Source organism: Salvia splendens, chromosome 1 (genome assembly GCF_004379255.2).
Source record: "Salvia splendens isolate huo1 chromosome 1, SspV2, whole genome shotgun sequence".
Lineage (NCBI taxonomy): Eukaryota > Viridiplantae > Streptophyta > Magnoliopsida > Lamiales > Lamiaceae > Salvia > Salvia splendens.
Genome location: NC_056032.1, coordinates 7,820,688 through 7,843,419, shown reverse-complemented (window position 1 = coordinate 7,843,419; position 22,732 = coordinate 7,820,688). Strand labels below are relative to the sequence as shown.

The window sequence follows — 22,732 nt, the reverse complement described above, 5'->3', positions numbered from 1 at the left end:
GTCGGTAAGTCTGAATCTATCTTGAAAATCGAATCAAACTAAAATAAAATTGTTTGTTCGGATGGATTAAATTTTCAAATTGAATTATCTCGGTTTTGGGTTCTCGACTTCTAGTTTGAGTTTTAATTAAAAGGAGTTCACTGGACGTAAAATCACGAAAGTTGTTCAAATTTTGATTAATTCTGCAGCTTTCATATATGAGAGAATAACAATGTAAATGTGTATTATTGTGATGGTGTGGATGAAGAAACAAAGTTGTTTTGAGGCTAAAATAACTTTTAAATTAAATACTAAATATAAAATAAAATAAATTTAGTTGATATAATAATTATTGGAATTTTGTGTTTAATCATACAAAACAAACCAAAAATGACCTATTCTTCGTGACTTTTTAGGAATACAAAAATTGAGACGCAATTATTTGCGTTGAATTTTTTTTTAAAATAACAACAATTTAGGACACAAAATAAAGCATTCCTAAATGAAGGACAAAGTAACTTAATCTTTTGTTTGTTTAGGACGCTTCCATTTGCATGCGTCCTCTAATTTTAGTTGTGGCACTAACAATAAGAATGTGTTTCGAAGCATTGATGGTATATTTAGAAACACAAATAAGCGTCCTTAATTGCATTAAAAAATGTCCTTCATGGTTTTTTTTAGTACGAACTTTTAGCACACCCGTCAGCTTTCCCATACCCATTACCGCATCCCATCCACAATAGGCGCCCAGCGACCGCCCAGCCGAGCGCCGGCGCTGGGCGATTCGCTGGGCGGTCTATTGCAGCCGCCCAGCGGCTGAGTGGAGAGAGAAACCGCGCAGCGCTGGGCGGTTATGTGGCGCTGGGCGGTCGGCTGGGCGGTCCGTTCGGCGCTATTGCAGCGCCCGGATCGCCCAGCGCACCGCCTAGCGCGAAAATTAATTTTTTTTTTCCGAAACACTATATATACGCGCTTTGCTCGTCATTTTCATTCGCACCACTTGTTTTAACGAGTACTCTCTCTATCTTAATTTCTGTTCAAGATCAACAACGGGAAATGGATCTCAACAACGAGCCTAGTTCCGGGAGTAGCGGGTCACAAACTCCGACGATCCCTGTGGGAAGTGGATGGGGTCAGGTGCCCGGGTACTACAACATGTACCCGTGGCAGCAGATGATGCCCGGGGCCCCAATGGGGGGGAGTCCGCCGGGGGGGTTTCCGCCGATACCGGGGTGGGTACCCGGGATGCAGATGATGCCCGGGGGAGCACCGGCGACACAGTGGACTCCGGGGGTCGTACCGGCGACACAGTGGACTCCGGGGGTCGTACCGGCTACACAGGGGACTCCGGGGGTCGTACCGGCTACACAGGGGACTCCTGGGGGGTCCCCGGCGACGGCGGGGGATGTCTATCGCCCCAGTTTTGATTTTTCGACTGGGTCTTCGCACACATCGACCCAAACACCCTTGGGGTTTGATAGTTTCTCCTTAGATGAGTTGGGGTTTGATACTCTCGGAGCTCCGGAGACTCTAGTTCAAGGGGGGGCAGTGCCGGGGCGTGGCGCCCCAAAGAAGAAGGGCAAGAAGAAGGTCGGCGAGTCGTCGCAGCCGGGTGAGGAGGAGGTACGGAGGAGGTGGACGGACGACGAGAACGTCGCGCTCAGCAAGGCGTGGGTGAGTGTTTGCGACGATCCTCTCGTTTCGAACGAGCAAAGGATCGTCAACATGTGGGGCAAGATAGCAGCAGCCTACCAGAGATTTTGCCCGGAGGGGAGGCCCCGCAACGGGGAGGATTGCCGGAAGGGCTGGAACCGAATCAGGGCGGCGGTCTCCCGATTTTCGGGTTTGTACACCAACGCACTCCGCATGATGAGCAGTGGCCAAACGGAGGATGACTGCAGGAGAATAGCGGAGAAAGCCTTCCCACTGAAGGGTTTATACAAGGACTTCACCTACTGGAACTGCTATCTTGTACTGAGCGAGTCCGAGAAGTTCCGAGTAGGTGTCGACTCTGGCTGGCCGAAGAAGCAACGACTGAACTACACCGGCGATTACAGCAGCAGCAACGGAGGTTCCCACGACCTCCCCGAGACGACGCAGGAGTTCCCCACGCCGCGTTCGGTCGGTGGCCGACCTCGCCCGATTGGGCGCAAGCGCGCTCAGCAGGAGGCGAGAGGGAACGCCGGGGCTTCCCAGGAGGTCCAGTCGGCATCCCCCCTTGGCCAATCCACCCAGGAGCTCAAATTCTTCGCTCGCGCCCAAACGCACGCTCAGTTGATCAAGACGATGGCCGAATGGCGGGTGGCGACGGATCCCGTGGAGAAGAGCGTGCTTCAAACCTTGCTCATGAGCCTGCAGGACGAGTTGGAGGCTATACGGAGGGAGACCGGTGGCGGCGGCAGCGGCGTAGGCGGCGGAGGCGACGGCGATGGTGGCGGCGGCGATGGTGGCAACGGAGGCGACAGCGACGGAGGCGACGACGACGGAGACGAGGAGTGAATTGTCACTCTTTTTTATTAATGTATTTTTTTAAAAAATTAATGTACTTTTTTTAAATTATTGTACTTGTTTAAATTTTAATAGTATTATTAAACTTTTCCCGTATATGTCTCGTAAATTAAATTCCGTATATTGTGTGATTGTTAATTATATCATTTTATATAATTGTTATTAGTGATGTGGCTATTGATGTGGCTGGGCTATTTATGATGTGGCAGGAGGATTTTTAGTGCTGATGATGTGGCAGTGGCTAGGCTATGGCTGGGCTATTGCTGGGCTATTCCTATTGTTGATGGCCTAAAGCCTTGTCTCTGTGGAGTGAGTTGTTTTTTTGGTGTGTTACATTAGCTAATCGAACTATTTAAAAGTTTCAGGATCTCTTTGAAATGCATCAATAATAGAGTAACCAGAAAAGAAGAAAAAAGAGAGAGAGCCTACAACTTTTTCCTGATGAAATCAAAATTTAAAAACTCATTGAAAAGTTGATTGGTAATATCATATTGTAATACAGAAAAACACAACAGTACTACTATAATACTATTGTTTGTATATTCGATCATAAGATAAGTTTGTAATTTGGTCATTAATTTATATGAAAGGATTCCAGGAATGGAAATAAAACAATATCATGCCACCTCCCCAAAGGGAATGTTCGAAGGATATTTCGTCCCAATTTATTTTATAAGTGAGTGGGTTGACATTATTCTTTAACAAAAATAATTTAAATATTTTGTTTAATGTGTCGATAGTTTTCGAATAAATAAATGTAGACTGATGAGCACAATTGAGAACCTTTTTTGATTGCGTCGTCACAGCTTTATATTACTCCATAAAAACCAACAACTTGGAGAATTCAAACAAATGACTGTATTTGTTTTTTCAGCAAGTTTCAGTTAATAAGATTATTATTAATATGGTCAAATATTTTTATTTTAATTAAGTGGATCTAATCTCAACTTGGAAGTACATCATATATATATTATATATAGACATATAATCGTTTAATTTATGATAAGAAAAATGAATATATTCCCATCAGATATGACATGCAAGCCCCTCTTTCTTTAGATAGCTGAATTATAAGTTAATTTAATGATTCTTAAATTGCACCAAAATTAATTATTCATTTTAAATTTTTTTGCTTATCAGAAAAACCTTATATAAATTCGAGTATTATAGTTCTCTAAAAGATGCAATAAAACGTTAATCCAATTTACTAAAAGCTAGTGAAATGGAAGATTCTTAGCATAACCAATCTCTTAATTCCTATATAAATAAATGGCCTTTGACTAAATTCTAAATTTAAGGACCAAGTACAAACACACTCATCCACAAAAAAGAAAAAAATTGTATCAACTTGTAAGAACGTTGTCACATTTTTTTATTTAATATTATTTCTATAAGTCACAATTATTAAAGTTGAGACACAACCTATCTTTTCCGACGAACGTGCTAGATTGTTTCTATTTTTCATAGAAATAGAAACTTTGGAGAAATGTTGTGACATATGATAATTAATTTAGTTTTTGTAATGTAGCAGGCGATCAGTTGTGATAGGTTGGTGTTTAGGACTAATTATAGGGATTTGACTATTGATTTCACTTATCTCATGTCATTATGATGTTAAGTCCAATTTATATATTTAGTGTGAAGATAGTTGTTGTATATTTCATTAACGATCATACTCTCTAGTAGTACATTTTTTTACTTTAGATTTTTTGTGGGAGGGGAGGGGAGGGGTTTAACTAATGTCAGAATTTAACTATGGTATTGTTTTTTTACTTTTAAGTTTATATTTAGACATTGATGAATAGTATGATTAAAAAATGAGGAATCTTTAAGATAAACTCTTGTAATTGTTCCATTATCTACTCAAATGAAATTTTAAACAAAATAACGGAAATTCAATATTACTGGAGTACTACTATTATTTACATATAAGTCAAAGAATAGAGACGAAAAGTGTTAAGCTAGAGGATTAAACATGCTTTATTAATTCCTTCTATTCATACAAATAATGTAACAATACAACTTCTATTAGCACAAGCAAGCGAGAGGAAAACGTTACACATCTTTTCTTTAGTTGCAACATCACTAGCAAGGAATACATGTTAAACGGTTCGATAAGAAACTATGGTTCTCCATGTTCTGTGTCATTGTTTCACATATTCGGATTAGACGAAGTAATGCAGTTTTTCAAAATTTCAACCACGGCCAAACAAGATATCGCATTATAGTACACCATATTGAAACCTACATGGCTAAACAAGATCACATTAAATTCACAACAAATGTAGATGAAATGAAGTTATCCACTTGACCTCAAATTACATGAATTGAGATGCTAAGACCATCTGCAACGATGTCCCTTATCCGTCCCTTAACCGTCTCTTAAATTATTATTCTTGGGCCCCACTGTACTTTTTACTCCATCTCTTAACTAAGGGACGGAACCTGCAACCCCTCATCCCTTATCCGTCCCTTAACTGTCTCTTAAATTACTATTCATTCAATTTCATTTTTTATTTTTATTTCCAACAAATTCAACTAATAAAAACACACTTCATTAAATAAAATAAAATTACAACATAAAATAAAAATACAACTTAAAATTCAAAAAAATAAAAAAAAAACACATAATTAAAATCCAAAAAAAATAAAAATTACATAATTTAAAATACAATTTTAAAGAAAATAAAAAAAAATACTCTGCCGGCGAATCATCCCCCGAAGGCGGTGGAGGTGCACTGAAGCCACCTGGAGGCGGAATACCAAGTTGTCTTGCCATAAACTCAATTCCGGCAAGATAGGCTTGGTATTGGGGAGGCGTCATGCGGGAAGTGTCCGCCATTGTGGCGGTCATGTACATGGCCATTAGGGAGTTCAAGGGTGCCCCCGAGCCCGCCTAGCTTGATTCGGCTCGGCCCCTCCTCCCTCTAGCCGCCTTCGCCGCATTTCTCACTTGCGGCTGACGGCGCCCACGGGAGGACCCCCCCTCCCAGCATCGTCTGCCATGCCCTAAACCTCCTGCAAGGCAAACTCTTGTGCGGGGCTGCCCGAACCGCCCTCACTAGACGAGTATTGGCCACCCGCAGTGTGCTTCGTGCGCTTCAAGGTAGAGCCCGAGCTGGACCGGACACCGCCAGCCCACCTTTCCTCGTCTTTGACGACCTCCCAAACATCGACATGTTTGAATTGTTTGCCAGTGTGGTCGAAGTAGACTCGCAAAGCCGACCTCAGAATGTCGGCTCCCGTTGCTCCGCTTAGGTAATGAGCTGCTTCACTCTTGTAGATGGCGCAGAATTTTTTTACCTCTCTATCGACTCGGTCAAAGTGAGCGCGGAGCATCTTAAATGTACGGCGGCGGGACCCCTTCGGCTTAATCTCGTGGTAAGCCTCGGTGACCATTTCCTAGAAGCACTTCCGGGATTGTTGATTCCCGACGATGGGATCGTACGAGACGCTGATCCAGGCGTTGTACACAGCAAGCATTTCCTTGGGGTTGTACGGATGCCGGCCTAGATCCTCCTCCTCGTCTGCCTCCGCCCTGGAGCTTCCACCGCCTCAACCCCCTTCCGGATTGGGTTCAACCGAATAATCCTCCTGAATCTGAGATAATCCCTGCGAATACCTCGGGGCGGAGGAACAGGCGTATGCATCCACATCAAAATGGGGTTGGTACCCCCCAGCGTCGACAAACCCTGGGTGCCCGGCGTCGACGAACCGGAACCACCACCCAGGACATGTACATGCCCCCAGTCGCCGAACGCGTTGATGACAAACCCGCCGGAGCCGCCACCGCCAGAGTTTCCGTCACCGGACATTTTGTGATAAGAGGTTAGATGAAAATTGGAGAGGAAATGGAGATGATTTGGGAAGAATAGATGTGTATTTGTGTGTGAAATGAGTATGAATTAGGAGTATTTATAGAGTAAAAAAATTAAATAAAAAATAAAAATAAATAAAAAATAAAAATAAATAAAAAACGGTAATATTACCATTTTTTGATTTTTGATTTTTATTTTTTAAATTCGAATTTAAAAAAATAATTTATTGCATCAGCGTGACGTGCCCACTCGCGGGCCGGCGAGTGGGCGTCACGCATGGCGCCGAAGCGCGCCACGTCGCGCGGGCGCGTGGCGAGATGGCTCGCCATCCGTCTCAGCGGGACGGGACGCTCGGCGGGCTGGGGACGAGACGAGATGCTGCAACGCGTCTCGCCGCCATCTCGTCACGGCATGACGGGTTACGAGCCACCCGCGTGACGCGTTGCGGGTGGCCTAAGAGCATGCACAACGGTGGACGCCGGCCCCGCGTCCGTCCGCGCCGCTGGCAAGGACGAGGCTCGCCGCCGTGCGCTCGCGCTGTGCTAGCGAGCAGGCGACGTGGCGGCACGCGATTGGGCAACGGCGTAGCTGTTACCTTTGAATTTTTTTATTTAAAATTCGTTATTTAATTTTTAAAAATGATAAAAAATATATTTTTTCCAAATCACAAAAATATGGCCATTTTTTTGCCCGTTTTTCTGATTTTTTTTTTTTATATTTTTTTCCCCAAAATCATCTATAAATACACACATTCATCATCCATTTATCACTTCAAATCATCTCTCATTCATCTCTAATTCATAATTCTCATACAAACTATCAACACATTCATCCATCACTCAAAACCTCAAATGGATTTCACCCATCTTTTGGCAAAGCGGAGCGCGAAAAACAAGAATACTACGAACAACATCGGGCCGCTTACGAAGCATATGTCGCGGTGAATACAGCCGCTCCTCCTCCTCAACGAACTAGATCAACTCGCCTCTACATCCATCGTGATCGGGAGGGAGCTCACGAAAGGCTCGTTACCGACTATTTTGCCGACCAGCCGCGGTTTCCGGCAGATTACTTCAGGTGCCGTTTTCGCATGTCAAAGCGCATGTTCATGCTAATTGTCAACACATTGTCCGCCCGTGTTGGATTCTTCCAAACATGTCCAGATGCAGCCAACCGGCAAAGTATCACGCCGTTGCAGAAGTGTACGTGTGTCATCCGACAACTCGCTACTGGGCAAACGGCCAACCTCTTCGACGAGTATTTGCATGTCGGTGAGTCCACTGGAATCCTTTGTCTAAAGAATTTTTGCGAGGGCATTCGTTCAGCTTTCGGTGATGAATTCCTTCGGGTACCCACCACCGATGATTGCCAACGGTTGCTTCGTCTTCACGAATCAGTCCATGGCTTTCCCGGAATGCTTGGCAGCATTGACTGCATGCATTGGAGGTGGAAGAATTGCCCGACTGCTTGGAGGGGGCAACACTTAAGCGGTCACAAAGGCGGCGGCCCAACACTTATCCTTGAGGCGGTCGCCGACTACCGCCTATGGATTTGGCATGCATATTTCGGCGTTGCCGGATCCAACAACGACTTGAACGTGCTCTATTCTTCACCACTCTTCAATGATGTGATGAATGGTGTAGCACCGGCGATCGACTTCACCGTCAACGGAACTACATACCACATGGGTTACTATCTCGCCGATGGTATCTACCCAAGGTGGTCGACTTTCGTTAAGACGCTCAGCAACCCGCACGACCCGAGATGGGTTCTTTTTGCGCAGCGTCAAGAGTCCGCGCGGAAAGACGTCGAAAGAGCCTTCGGGGTCCTTCAAGCCCGATTCAACATTGTGAAGGCCCCGGCTCGACTGTGGTACGTGAATAATATCGCCGACATCATGTTCACGTGTATTATCTTACACAACATGATTATAGCCGACGAAGGACCGAGGGCGGCTAGCTTCTACGACGAGGATGAAGCCGAAAGCTCAACCGCGAGGACTCCCCCACGTCGAGGTGCGCATACGACAGTTGGCCAGAGGATCGAGACAAGGCACACAATGCGCGATACCCGAACCCACATTCAGCTACAAGAAGACCTAATCAAACACATGTGGGCGAAATTCGGCAACGAGTAGTGGTTTTTTTAATTTTAGGATTTTAATTATGTAATTTTTAATTTCTAGTATTTTAATTATGTCTTTTTAAATTTATTTGTAATTTGTAATGTTATTTCATTTTTTTAATGAATTTTCATATTATGGAAATGTTTTTGTTTAATTGAATTTTAAATTGAATTGTGCTCGTCCTTGCGGAAGAGTACAACTGTGGGTGTTGTGCTCTTGCCAGAGAGCATGTAGGAATAGTGGCGCCGGGCCCATAACCGTGCTCGCTGGCAAGAGCACGGTTGTGGTGGATGCTCTAAAGGTGATAGAAACTGTACCAAAATATATGTATAGGGCCACTTTTTGTGATAGTAACGCCTTTGACTGGTCTTTGAAAAACAAAATGTACTACTCCATAATTCACCGACTTGTGAACCATTCATATATTTTGCATTTGTGTTGCATAGTAACTCTCTCAATTAGCTTACCCAATTAAAATGTATAGAGACACTTACCCTATTTTCTTGAATTTTCTCATTGGTTCTCCTCAGTGTGATTTCTTTAAGTTTGGGGCCCTAGATGTGATTGCATGCTTTCTTGAAATTAAAATTAGGGTTAAATTGTAACTATCAAGCAAATGCCCATATTTGACTTGCTATATGTCCAAAAAACACCTTTAACTGAAGCAAACATTATTGCACAAAATTGTAATTTAAAAAAAATCCTATTTGTGATGTGATCATTTTATTTGTTCTTTTGTATTGCCCAATGAATTTGTGATTAGGCATACGAGTGCGTGGAGATATTGAAAGTGACTCCAACGGTCCGTATTATCATTTGTTTGGGAATTGAAATAAGGATTAATATTGAATTATGTACTGAATTTTAGAGCGATATATTGTCACATTCTAAATTTATTTGTCTTTGTTAATTACTATTCTCTCCTTCCCCCATAGTTTGTCCCAATTTGACCCAGCACAAGTTTTAAAAATTGTTTGACTTTGTATTAAATGATTATAAGAGTCTCACATTAAGGAGATTGAGGGTGTATTTAATGTTTATTTTTTTGATAAGATTTCAAGTGAGACAAACTTTGTGGGACAGACGAAAATGGTAAAATGAGAGACAAACTTTGGGGGACGGAGAGAATACTAAAAAGTACTGAAAAGTACTACTCAATCTTTTCAATGCTCGATCAAATTTTGGAGGTAACTTGTTAGCTTCATGCCTAGTAAATTTAACCACAAAGAATCATTGGCAGCACACTTTGGATCTAGTAGGGATGGAGTCAGAATTTTAATGTTGAGCACTACAAATATTTTTGAATAACATTAACAAAGAAATCATTTTTAATAATTAAAAGGAAATAAGCAATCATTTATAAGTTGGTCTCTCATACATAAAGAACTATTAATGAGTTTCGTTGCTGAAAAAATTCTTTCTATTGAGGCAGCGAAACGGACAAGATTTTCAAATAATAAAGAGAAAGGATATATCAACATTCTTTTGAACTCACGTAATTGAGAGAAAATATACATACTTTGAAACATAACAATCCTCTAATTTTTTTTATCTTCCTCTTTTCCAACCATCTGCATTGATAATCACTCAGTTTATTCACGCCTCCTACCAACAATCATAGGCATTAAACAAGAGAAGAATAAAATATGTGCCGTAAAGATTTTACTATTTTTATTTTTAAAATTAAAATTACTAAAATACCCTTGACTTTTAAAAAATTATGGAGGGACCATGCCCCCAAATGTCTCCTTCCCTCCACAATTGATCTAGGGTTTCATAATCAGTCAAATAGCCGGAAAAATATCCACATCACATACTAATTAAATCACAAAATGACTATTTACATAATTAACTTAACCAATCCTTGTAAATTAAAACAACAAAATTATTTCAACATCGTACAGTAGCTCACACAATACGTCGTACGTATGAATTCACAAAGAAAAACTAAAGCAATATGTTGAAATGTTATATGGTGAAGACGTGGCCGGTCTGGCCGGCGAGAGGCTGAGCTAAAATAACACCATCACTAAACTTAAAAAAATATTCAATATTAGACTTAGTCAAACCATAATGTGGCCAGCCACACAATGGCATTTTCGTAAATAATTATAAAAGTTAATGCAAAAAATTAATAGCAATAGTTAGTGCTAAGATGTTTTTACGTGACAGCCATTTTCTCACCATTTCAAAAGATAATGAATGTTTTTGACTTTCCAATTTATATATACGTCATTCTCTCTCCATAATAATTACTAGTATTATCTTTTCTAAGAAAATTAATAGTAATAAATCTTTAAATTTGGCACAATCTTCAATACGTTAGAACAAATTATATATCATACAGTATTTGTACTGTGATATTACATTCTAGTTTTAGTTACCCATATTTGTCGTTAATGAGTAATGACTTACTTATTTTTCCTTAACATGTTAACATTCATATTTTTATTAATTTATTTCATACACTATTATTTCAAGCCCCACTAATAAAGATAATTAATTTTTGAATTATTTCATTAAATGGAATGAAATATAAAGTTTAGTACTCCTTAAGAAATAAATTGATTTAGGAACTAATTTGATACGTGCTCTGTAGTTTAGTGGTCGTTTATAATATTAACCCATGATTATTAATATAAATAAGTATATTGATCAAAGCTCAATTTTACTTAATTTTAAATATACAAACATTTAGAGTATTTTAAGTAAATATGAAAAATAAAAGTATTACCACGATGCGTTGATATTATAAATATAAGAAAGAATTAAATTAATTATCATGTAACATTAATAAATATTGAATGATCCAATTGAATAAATTCTAGTCTCTTCATATTTATATTTCATAACTAAGGGTACAATTGTACAAATAAAATTAATACTTTTTAGAAGCATTAATTTCAGCGAAATGACATTAAATACACTATCTTTTATTAATTTTTTATTTTTGTGGCTTATCATAATATGGCCATTTAGCACTACTTTTTATTTTATTTCGATTTATAATCAATCACACTTTATTGGAATAACTCGATCGTTACGGCCGTAAATAAGCGTTAGTATAGAATATGTGACACAAAACGGTTATAACCAATTTTATCAAAAACAACTGAGGTTTCGCTTTGATGATTTCCAAGCTAATAGGATAACTTAGTGGGTTTTTGAAGTTTAGTTAATTAAGTTAGTGATTTTTGGCCTGCCTGTTTTAGCAGTTATCTTCATTTTTACTTTTGCTGCAACTTTGCTTTGTTGGAACGATGAGTCATGTTTCATCAAGGTCGGAATGTAGGGGGAAAAGACAGTGAGATTTTTTTAGATTTTTGCTAAAAGTGTTTGAGAGAAGAATATTAAACGGCTGCATTAACTTTAACTAGTACTTCCTCCCGACCTCAGAGCCTAGTCCCATTCAAAGCTTAACGTGATTTTACGTAGGTATTGTTTAGCATGTTAAGTAAAATTCAAACTTATATTAAGAGGCTGTAACATTTATTTACCAGAGTGGTAAAGAAACAAGTTTATTTTACAAATGTAAATAATTAAGATTCTTTTTCTGAGTACCTTAATTTTAGTCTGATACTAGATTTATGTCAGAACCAAGACATATTCAGAGAGTTGGTGACCAGAATTCGAGAGCTGTTATATTTTCCTTATACAAATTAAATGGAATAAATGAGTGAATCGAGAGGGAAAATATGAGAAAAAAACCGTGCATTTGCATCCCTGGACATATGTATCAGGCCATCCACAACGCTGTTCCTATACCGCTCCTTAAACCACTATTTGAGGGCCCCACTGTACTTTTTTACTCCATTCCTTAACTAAGGAACGGAACCTGCAACCCTCCGTTCCTTAACCGTTCCTTAACCGTTCCTTAAATTACTATTCATTCAATTTCATTTTTTTTATTTCCAACTAAATTCAATTAAAAAAACACACTTTATTAAAAAACAAACACACTTTATTAAAAAACACACAACATTAAAAAAAATTACAACTTAAACTTAAAAAAATAAAAAACACACAATTAAAATCCTAAAAAAATAAAAGTACACAATTTTAATAATTTCATCCGCCAAAATTTGCCCAAATGTGCTCAATTAGATCCTGTTGGAGTTGGGTGTGGGCACTAGAGTCGCGTGTCCTTGCACGAATAGATAACCGTTCTTGTATAGACGGATGCGCTCCACTTCGAGGCGGACTACTTGCGGTTGAGCTTCCGGGGGATTCGTCGTCGAACCAATTTCCCGCCTCGGGTCCTTCGTCTTGGACAATCATGTTGTGCAAGTTTATGCACGTATACATGATGTCGACCATGTTTTCCATGAACCACGTACGAGCCGGGGCTTTGATGATGTTGAAGCGCGCTTGGAGAACCCCGAACGCCCTCTCCACATCCTTGCGAGCAGCCTCCTGCTTCTGCGCAAAAAGAGCCTGCTTTGGGTCTTCACGAAGGTAGGCCACTTCGGGTAGATGCCATCGGCGAGATAGTACCCCATTTTATAAAGCCGATTGTTGGCGACGAAGTTGATGGCCGGCGCTTTACCATCCAAAACTTCGGTCAAGAGGTCGGACTGGTGGAGCACGTTTACGTCGTTGTTCGACCCGGGGACCCCGAAGTACGCGTGCCAGATCCAAAGGCGGTAGTCGGCAACGGCCTCAAGTATAACGGTTGGGTGGGTGCCTTTGTGGCCGCTCGTGTAGGACCCCTTCCACGCCACCGGGCAATTCTTCCATTGACAGTGCATGCAATCGACGCTGCCGAGCATCCCGGGGAATCCGTGCACTGTTTCGTGAAGGTTGAGCAGGAACTGACAATCGGCCGTGCTTGGCCTCCGGAGAAATTCGTCGGTGAAGGCTGCCCAGACGACTTTGCAGAATTTGAGCAAGCACATTCGCCCAGTGCTGTCTCCGATGTGGAGGTATTCGTCGAACATGTTGGCCGTTTGTCCAGTCGCAAGCTGGCGGATTGCTGCAGTACATTTCTGCAGCGTCGTGTGGCTGGGACGGCCGACCGCGTCGTACCCTTCCTGGAAGAACTCTTCCCGGGCTGCCAAAGTATTCGCGATGTGGAGAAATAAAGGTTTCCCCATGCGGAAACGGCGACGGAAGTACGTATCTCCCCAAACCGGGTTATCGCAGAAGTAGTCGCGTACTAACCTTGCAGCGGCTTCCTCCCGGTTACGATGGATGTACGTACGGGAGCGTCGTTGGGGCAGCGCGGCTTCTTGAGCCGAGAAGGGAGTTCGGTCTTGAGCCGAGAAGGGAGTTCGGTCTTGAGCCGAGAAGGGAGTTCGGTCTTGAGCCGAGAAGGGAGTTCGGTCTTGAGCCGAGAAGGGAGTTCGGTCTTGAGCCGAGAAGGAAGAAGCAACCTAGCCGAACTAGCCGTTGGAGCAGCAGTTAGTTAGCTGAGATGTAGCGGTTATTCTTCTTGTTTTCTTGATTCTTGTTGTAGTTAGTTAGTAGCAGTTGCTACTTGATTGTAGAGCTTTAAATAGCTCAAAAACCGTGTATGTAGTTTAGGAGTTTAATCAATAAAGAGTTTTCCAGTTTCTCTCCAAGATTATCATCTTCAATACTCAAAGTGTGAGTGTGTGTGTTTCTGCATTGTGTGATCTCATACAACAGTGAGTGTGTGTGTGATCTTCTTGAGTGTGTGTAAGCCTTGTGTGTCTAAATCACAACAAGTGGCGCCGTCTGTGGGAAAGGGATATTGAAGCTGATTTGCAGAGGATCAAACGGTTTCAGAGATGGCAGCAAGGCTTGATGCAGAAAAGTTCACAGGCAAGAATGATTATAGCCTGTGGAAGATGAAGATGAAGGCGGTTTTGATTCAACAAGGCTTGGCTGCAGTTCTTGCAAAACCAGAGGAGAAAGGAAAGGCTCCAGTGCTTGATGATAAAGCTCAGGCAAAGATGGAGGAGATGCAGCTCAAGGCACATTCTGCAGTGATTCTGTGCCTTGGAGATAAGGTCTTGAGGGATGTTCAAGAAGCCAAGACTGCGGTGGAGATCTTGGACAAGTTGGATGAAGTTTACTTGGCCAAATCCTTGGCTAACCGGCTGTATCTCAAGAAGAGGCTGTATGCCTATAGTTTTTCTGGAGATAGGTCCATCATTGAGCAGCTAGAGGAGTTCAACAAGATCATTGATGACCTGGGATCTGTTGATGTCAAGATTTCAGATGAGGATAAGGCCATTCTCACATTGAATGCCTTGCCTAGCTCGTATGACCAGTTAAGTGATGCAATTATCTATGGAAGAGATAAACCTATCACCTATGCAGAAGTCTATTCAGCCTTGATGGCCAAAGAACTCCAGAAGACAGCCAACAGAGGCTCTGCAAGCTCCAATGTTCAAGCTGCAGAGGCCTTGAATGTGAAGAAGTTCAAGAAGCAGAACTTCAAAAAGAAGTTTGAGGGCCCTAAACCCTCAAGTTCTGATGCTCAGAAGGAGACCAGAGCTTGCTATTGGTGCAAGAAACCTGGACATTTGAAGAAAGATTGTCATGCATGGAAGAGAAAGATGGCCTCTGAGGGACACAACCAATCTGATTGTGTGGAGAGTGCTGATCCCCCGGCTCAACTTATGAATATTAGTGACAGTGGGGTCAGTCACAGGTGGATAATGGACTCGGGGTGCAGCTTCCATATGTGCCCCAATAGAAGCTGGTTTCATGATCTTCAAGAAGCATCGGGTACGGTTGTTCTTGGAAATAATCATACTTGTCAGATAAAAGGGATAGGGAAGGTGAAGCTAAGCCTACAAGATGGCTCTGTGAAGATCCTGACTGGGGTGAGGTATATTCCAGAAGTGAAGAGGAACCTCATCTCATTGGGAATGCTGGAGCAGAGGGGGTTCACTATATTAATGAGTCAAGGAAAATTGTTTGTGAAATCTGGAGATGCAGTGATGATGGAGGCTGACAGAGAGCATATTCTCTATTATTTGAAGGCTAAGGCTGTTGATGGAGAAAGCAATGCTGTGTCAGATGATTCCCTAATGCTATGGCATAAGAGGCTGGGCCATCCAGCAGAAGGAAGCTTGAAAGAACTCATCAAGAAGGGCCTGATCTCTGGAGATTTCAACAAGATGGACCCCTGTGAGCAGTGTATACTTGGAAAAGCAAAGAAGGCACCCTATCCTACAGGTATTCACTCTTCTACAGCCCCTTTAGACTACATACATAGTGATCTTTGGGGGCCTTCACCGGTGTGTTCAATTGGTGGAGGAAAGTATTATCTAGCTATCATTGATGACTATACAAGGAAGTTGTGGGTATATATTCTTAAGGAAAAATCTGAAACACTCACTAAGTTCAAGATATGGTGTAAGGAGGTGGAGCTAGAGAAAGGAAGGAGTGTTAAATGTTTAAGAACTGACAATGGCTTGGAATTCTTGTCTGCTGAATTTGATATATTTTGCAAGGAGAAGGGTATGAAGAGGCACCGTACTGTTCCTGGTAATCCCCAGCAAAATGGTGTTGTGGAGAGGATGAATAGGACTATCCTAGAGAGGGTGAGGTGCCTGCTTCTTGGCTCTGGTTTGAGCAGCAGGTTCTGGGGAGAGGCAGTGTATACAGCAGCCTATCTCATCAATAAATGCCCATCTACTGCCCTGAAATCTGAAACTCCTGATTACATGTGGTATGGAGCTCATAGTGACTACTCAAAATACAAGGTGTTTGGGTGTGCAGCCTATGCTCATGCTAGGCAAAGTAAGCTTGAAGCTAGGGCTCTGAAATGTATCTTGCTGGGATATCAGAGGGGTGTTAAGGGGTATAGGCTCTGGTGTATTGAGCCTGGTAGGCAGAAGGTGGTGGTGAGTAGGGATGTGGTGTTCTTGGAGGATCAGATGCCCTACTTGAAAGATAAGCTGGACTCCAGTGACTCCAGTGAAGTTGAGAGTGATTTCTTCAATGTGGAGCCTATGGGAGTTGGCCTAGGAGCAGGTGGAGACACTGACTCAGAAAATGAACCTGATCCAGAGGGTGATGGTGCTCCAGCTCAAGGTAGAAGAAATGATGAGCCTACAGCAGATCCTACCAGAGAGTACCAGATTGCAAGAGATAGGGGAAGGAGAAATGCAAAGCCTCCTGAGAAATTTGCAGATATGGTCTATTATGCACTGTGTGCTGCTGAGAGTATTGATATTGCTGATCCTCTCACCTATAAAGAGGCCATGAGAAGCAAAGACAGAGAGAGATGGATAGAGGCCATGAATAAAGAAATAGAGTCTTTACTCAAGAACAAAACCTGGATTTTGGTGGACAAATCCAAGCTGAATACAGATGGAAAGGAGAGGAAGCTGATCAGTTGCAAGTGGTTATTTAAAAAGAAGGTAGAGACCACTGATAAAGACAGAATCAGGTTCAAAGCAAGGCTGGTGGCAAGGGGATTTACACAGCAAGAAGGAGTTGACTTCAATGAGGTGTTTGCTCCGGTTGTTAAGCACACTTCTATTAGGATTTTGTTGGCTGTGGTGAATCAGCTAGATTGGGAATTGCAGCAGCTTGATGTGAAGACTGCCTTCCTAAATGGAGACCTAGAGGAGACTATCTTCATGGATCAGCCAGAGGGCTATGTGAAGAGTGGTGAAGAAAGCAAGGTGTGCTTGCTACAAAAGAGTCTTTATGGTCTTAAGCAAAGTCCTAGACAGTGGAACAAGAAGTTTGATGCACAAATGAAGAAGATTGGCTTCATTAGATCAGAGTTTGATGATTGCATCTACATCAAGAGGAAGGGCAAAACACCTATTGCCTATCTATTGCTATATGTGGATGATATGCTACTTGCAGGACCTTCTATGACAGAAATTCAGCAAGTCAAGGAGGATTTGAAGTCTAGCTTTGAAATGAAGGATCTAGGAGAGTCAAGGAAGATCCTAGGCATACACATTCAGAGAGACAGAGGCTGCAAGAAGCTGTGGATGCTTCAAACTGACTATATTGAGAAAGTTTTGCAGAGATTCAAAATGGAAAATGCAAAAGCTGCATCAACTCCTCTGTCCCAGAGTTTTAAGCTTTCAAAGGAGCAGGCCCCTAAATCTAAGCAAGAGGCTGAGGAGATGGAGTCTATTCCTTATGCTAGTGTGGTTGGAAGTGTTATGTATACTATGATCTGTACCAGACCAGATCTGGCACATGCTATCTCAGTGACTAGCAGATACATGGCTGACCCGGGGAAGGAGCATTGGAATGCTCTTAAGTGGATATTGAGGTACATGAAGTCAACCAGTGGCTGGGGAATTGTCTTCAATGGCTGGGAAGGTGAATCTGAGGAGGTTGTGCAGGGCTATTGTGATGCAGACTATGCTGCAAACCTGGACAACAGAAAGTCCCAAACAGGTTATCTTTTCACCATGTTTGGAACTGTAATCAGCTGGAAATCAGGTTTGCAAAGTGTTGTTGCTCTCTCAACAACAGAATCAGAGTATATAGCTCTCACTGCAGCTGTACAGGAGAGCTTTTGGATTCAGGGAGTGATTTCTGACTTTGGTTTTGACCAAAAGACAATGGTGATTCATTGTGACAGCAGCTCAGCTATGTGCTTGGCTAAACATCCGGGTTTTCATGAAAGGAGCAAGCACATAGACATAAAGTTGCATTTTATTAGGGATGAGATTGAGAAAGGGAGAGTGAAGGTGATTAAGATTAACACCTTGCACAATCCGGCTGACATGCTAACAAAGTCTCTAGGTAGAGACAAGTTTGATCATTGCAAGAAGTTGATCAATGTTTGTGCAAGAACTAAGATGAGCCCTCAGGTGGAGAATTGTAATAATGGAGTGCTCATTTCAGTTGGAAGAAGAAGGCAGAGTTCGGTAAGCTCGGCTTTGAGCTGGAACTAGCCGAGAAGAAGAAGGCAGAAGAAGGAAGCTCGGCTTTGAGCTGGAACTAGCCGAGAAGGAAGTTCGGTTGTGAGCCGAGAAGGGAGTTCGGTCTTGAGCCGAGAAGGGAGTTCGGTCTTGAGCCGAGAAGGGAGTTCGGTCTTGAGCCGAGAAGGGAGTTCGGTCTTGAGCCGAGAAGGAAGAAGCAACCTAGCCGAACTAGCCGTTGGAGCAGCAGTTAGTTAGCTGAGATGTAGCGGTTATTCTTCTTGTTTTCTTGATTCTTGTTGTAGTTAGTTAGTAGCAGTTGCTACTTGATTGTAGAGCTTTAAATAGCTCAAAAACCGTGTATGTAGTTTAGGAGTTTAATCAATAAAGAGTTTTCCAGTTTCTCTCCAAGATTATCATCTTCAATACTCAAAGTGTGAGTGTGTGTGTTTCTGCATTGTGTGATCTCATACAACAGTGAGTGTGTGTGTGATCTTCTTGAGTGTGTGTAAGCCTTGTGTGTCTAAATCACAACAGTATAGGAACGGCATGGGCACGGAATGGCGACGGAACGGAGCCTGCAACGCGTGCCGCCGCGGAACCATTCCGCCGGAACGGCATAGGAACCGCAACGGCACAGCGTTGCGGGTGCCCTCAAGATGCACAAAGATCACAGATGCAGCTAGAAATGTTAAACAATTCAAGTGTAAAAACTACTAGAGGTTCATATGAGAACCTTATTTACGGTGAGATTGTGATTAATATTTTCAGTCATTGAATTCTGGATATATATCATGAATGCATTTCACTTGTTAGATGAATCTATATATCTATGCTCCAATCTTAGAGGAATCAAAAAATTTAGTAGTACTATTTTTTTACTAAGTTTTACTGATCCGTACAAAAATGTTTCACAGGACAAGACTTATGTTCACCGTTAAATTAGCTTATATTATCATGATAAATACATATTCACACTTAACACTTAAGTAGGTGCAAACATATATACATATCACGCAGTAGAAATGTGATAAGTGGCTGACTACTCTCCGTCCCACAATAATTGTCACTCTTTTCCATTTCGATCCGTCCCACAATAATTGTCACACTTCATTTTTACCATAAATGGTAAGTATGTCTCATATTCCATTAACTCACTTTACTCACATTTTATTATAAAACCAATATAAAAAAGTGGGTCTCACATTCCACTAACTTTTCCAACCAACTTTTCCTTACATTTCTTAAAACTCGTGCCCACAATAAGAGTGACAATTATTGTAGGCACGGAGGGAGTATTTGCTAATTGCTAATTGGCTAATTATATCAACAGCCTACGTTATAAATGTTAACACGAAGACATTTGTATGTCAACTAATTACTTGACATACAAATGTCTTCGTGTTAACATCTATAATATAGGCGGTTGAAATAGGTAGCAATTAGCAATTTAAGATAGTTAGCAACATACCAGGACCTCACATAGTATATGCTACTCCTTCCGTCCCACGTTACTTGAGGTGTTTCTTTTCGGGGCGGGATTTAAGAAAGTTGTGTTTAGTGATTTAAATAAAGTAGAGGAGAGAATAAAGTAAGAGAAAAAATAAAGTAGGTGAGATTAGGTGTTTTGTTTTTAGCTAAAAAGAAAAATGACTAAGTAACTTGGGACAACCCAAAAAGAAATACTCCCTCCGTCCCCGATTAATTGTCACTCTTTTGCATTTCGATCCGTCCCTCAATAATTGTCACACTTCATTTTTTACCATAAAGGGTAAATAGATCTCACATTCCACTAATTCACTTCACTCACATTTTATTATAAAGCCAATATAAAAAAGTAGGTCTCACATTAAACTAATTTTTTCAACCAATTTTTCTTTACATTTCTTAAAACTCGTGTCCTGTCAAAGAGTGACAATTAATCGGGGACGGGGGAATACAATAATGAGTACTAACTTTTTACAATCATTGATGCCTTAACCTCCAACCAATATGGTTCAATAAATAATTCAAACTCACTCACCGGTTGGAATTGATCAGGGTGGTTCTTGTACACATTAAGGCTCTAAGAAATTATTGATCACCATGATTAAGACCTTAATTATAATAAATTTGAAGTATTAGGGTCCCATAATTACATCATAACCCCACCTCCACTAAACACCCTTTAAATTGAATCCGATCACTCTGTCCTTACCATCACCTCCTTCCCCAACCCATTCCATTTTAGTAGCTTCACATCACACACTTCTTCAAAAAAATTAAACATTTTCCACAAAAATCACGTTGTGATTTAATTCAGCTATAGCTATGTCAATGGTGATGGACCTCGGCTTTCCAAGCTTCGATTATAGCACGACCACCATGACAGCCGCATCCGCGGACGAGGGCTGCAACTGGAACACCTGGTCGCCGGTGGTCGACTGGAAGGCGCTCTCCGGCGACCAGGAAGACTTCCAAAACCTCATTGATTCAATGATGGATGAAAATGTAGTGTTGCACCCTATTGATCAACTTGAAGAAACAGAGGAAGAAGAAGAGTACAACAATTTATCCCCAGAGTACAACATGGCGGAGGCCGAGGACTCGAAGGGGGTGCGACTCATCCACCTCCTCACGGCGGCAGCGGAGGCAGTGGTGGGCCCCAACGAGTGCCGCGGATTGGCCAGGGTGATATTGGTTCGGCTCAAGGAGTTGGTGTCGCCAACCGACGGCACCAACATGGAGAGGCTCGCGGCCTACTTCACCGACGCCTTGCAGGCGCTGCTCGACGCTGCCTCCGGAGGAAAACATCCCCTCGGCGTCGAGCACCACCGGACCGACGTCCTCGCGGCGTTCCAATTGCTGCAGGACATGTCCCCTTATGTCAAATTTGGCCATTTCACGGCCAATCAAGCAATATTGGAGGCTGTGACTCATGATCGTAGGGTCCACATAGTGGACTATGACATCATGGAGGGGATCCAGTGGGCCCCACTAATGCAGGCCCTCGCCTCGAGGAAAGACGGCCCACCGGCCCCTCACCTCAGGATCACCGCGGTCTCGAGGAGTGGGACCGGGCGCCGCTCGTTCAGCGCCGTCCAGGAGACTGGGCGGCGCCTGGCGAACTTTGCGGCCTCGATTGGGAAACCGTTCTCGTTCCACCAATGCCGGCTGGATGCTGACGAGACGTTCAGGCCATCCTCTTTGAAATTGGTTAGAGGAGAAGCCCTGGTGGTCAATTGTATGTTGCACTTGCCACATTTTACTCACCGGGCCCCGGATTCAATCGCATCATTTCTATCCGGGGCTAGGACCCTAAACCCGAGGCTAATTACCCTAGTGGAGGAGGAGACGGCCCCCCCGAGCGAAGGGGGATTCTTGGGCCGGTTCATGGACCTTTTGCACCACTTCTCGGCCATTTATGACTCGTTGGAGGCAGGATTCCCGATGCAGTGGCGGGCTCGAGCTTTAGTGGAGAGAGTTTTTCTCGGGCCACGGATTATGGGGTCGTTGGCCCGGATGTACCGGGCCCGAGAGACGGGGGAAGGATGCTCTTGGGGGCAATGGATGGGTGCAGTTGGGTTTCATCCGGTGAACATAAGTTTTGCCAATCATTGTCAAGCTAAATTGCTATTGGGACTATACAATGATGGGTATAGGGTTGAGGAATTGACATCTAATAAATTAGTTCTTGGATGGAAGTTACGGCGCCTACTTTCTGCTTCTATTTGGACATCTCAAGATTGTGATTTGTAATTTAATTTAATTTGAGTTTGAGTTTGAGTTTGAGTTTGTTTTATTTGGAATTGTCGCATATTTGATATATCTATGTACATATATTTGAGATTGAGAGAATGTATATTAGAGAAATTTTGAGCTCAATTTGGTTGGATGAATCTATCTTGTTCTGAAAGTCCTGTGATTGAATTTCTTTAAGTAGTGATGTTGTTTTTTCTTGTGAAAAAACAAGAAATTTGTGATGCGATGTGTCACTTGTGAAAGAACCAAAGTTCCCAAATTTGACACAGTCTAGGCTATAGATATGAAGCAAACAAGGCAAATTGTATGATTTAACTAGTTCTTATCTTCAACAATGAAATTTAAATTATGGTTACCAATTTGAAAATAGAAAATACGGTACATATATCTTGTTAATAGTACTATATTGTGTGTGAAAAAATGTCTTCTTTTGCTATTTTAGGATGTCTGTGATTTAATGTCTTATTTATTTTTTTCTTTTTGGTAAAAGGATCTCACTATTCAACTAACTCATTTACATTCACATTTTAATTATAAAATCAATATATAAAAATGGGGACCACATTCCACTAGTTCAATTTTTTACTTTCTCTTCATAAAGTCAAACAATTTTTTAAAATTCGTATCAAGTTAAAATGAGACTATAAATGATGGACAGAAGGAGTAATCCCTTCCACCAAATTAATTGATATATTTTTGGATAAATTGTTTCAAAAGTCATGAACTTTGCCAAAAGTGTGGTTTTT

The 22,732-nt window shown here is 41.9% G+C and overlaps 1 protein-coding gene across 1 annotated transcript; it reads left to right on the top strand.

Annotated features, from left to right (window-relative positions):
• The first annotated feature begins 20,505 nt into the window (after positions 1–20,505).
• Positions 20,506–22,095, top strand: LOC121804645 (protein NODULATION SIGNALING PATHWAY 2-like). Its single transcript, XM_042204278.1, has one exon. The coding sequence runs from the start codon at positions 20,556–20,558 to the stop codon at positions 21,981–21,983; it is 1,428 nt and encodes a 475-aa protein (XP_042060212.1). The 5' UTR covers positions 20,506–20,555; the 3' UTR covers positions 21,984–22,095.
• The last annotated feature ends 637 nt before the right edge of the window (positions 22,096–22,732 follow it).

Coding starts and splice junctions, on each gene's coding strand:
- LOC121804645 (XM_042204278.1), top strand. CDS start 20,556: ATGTCAATGGTGATGGACCTCGGCTTTCCAAGCTTCGATTATAGCACG.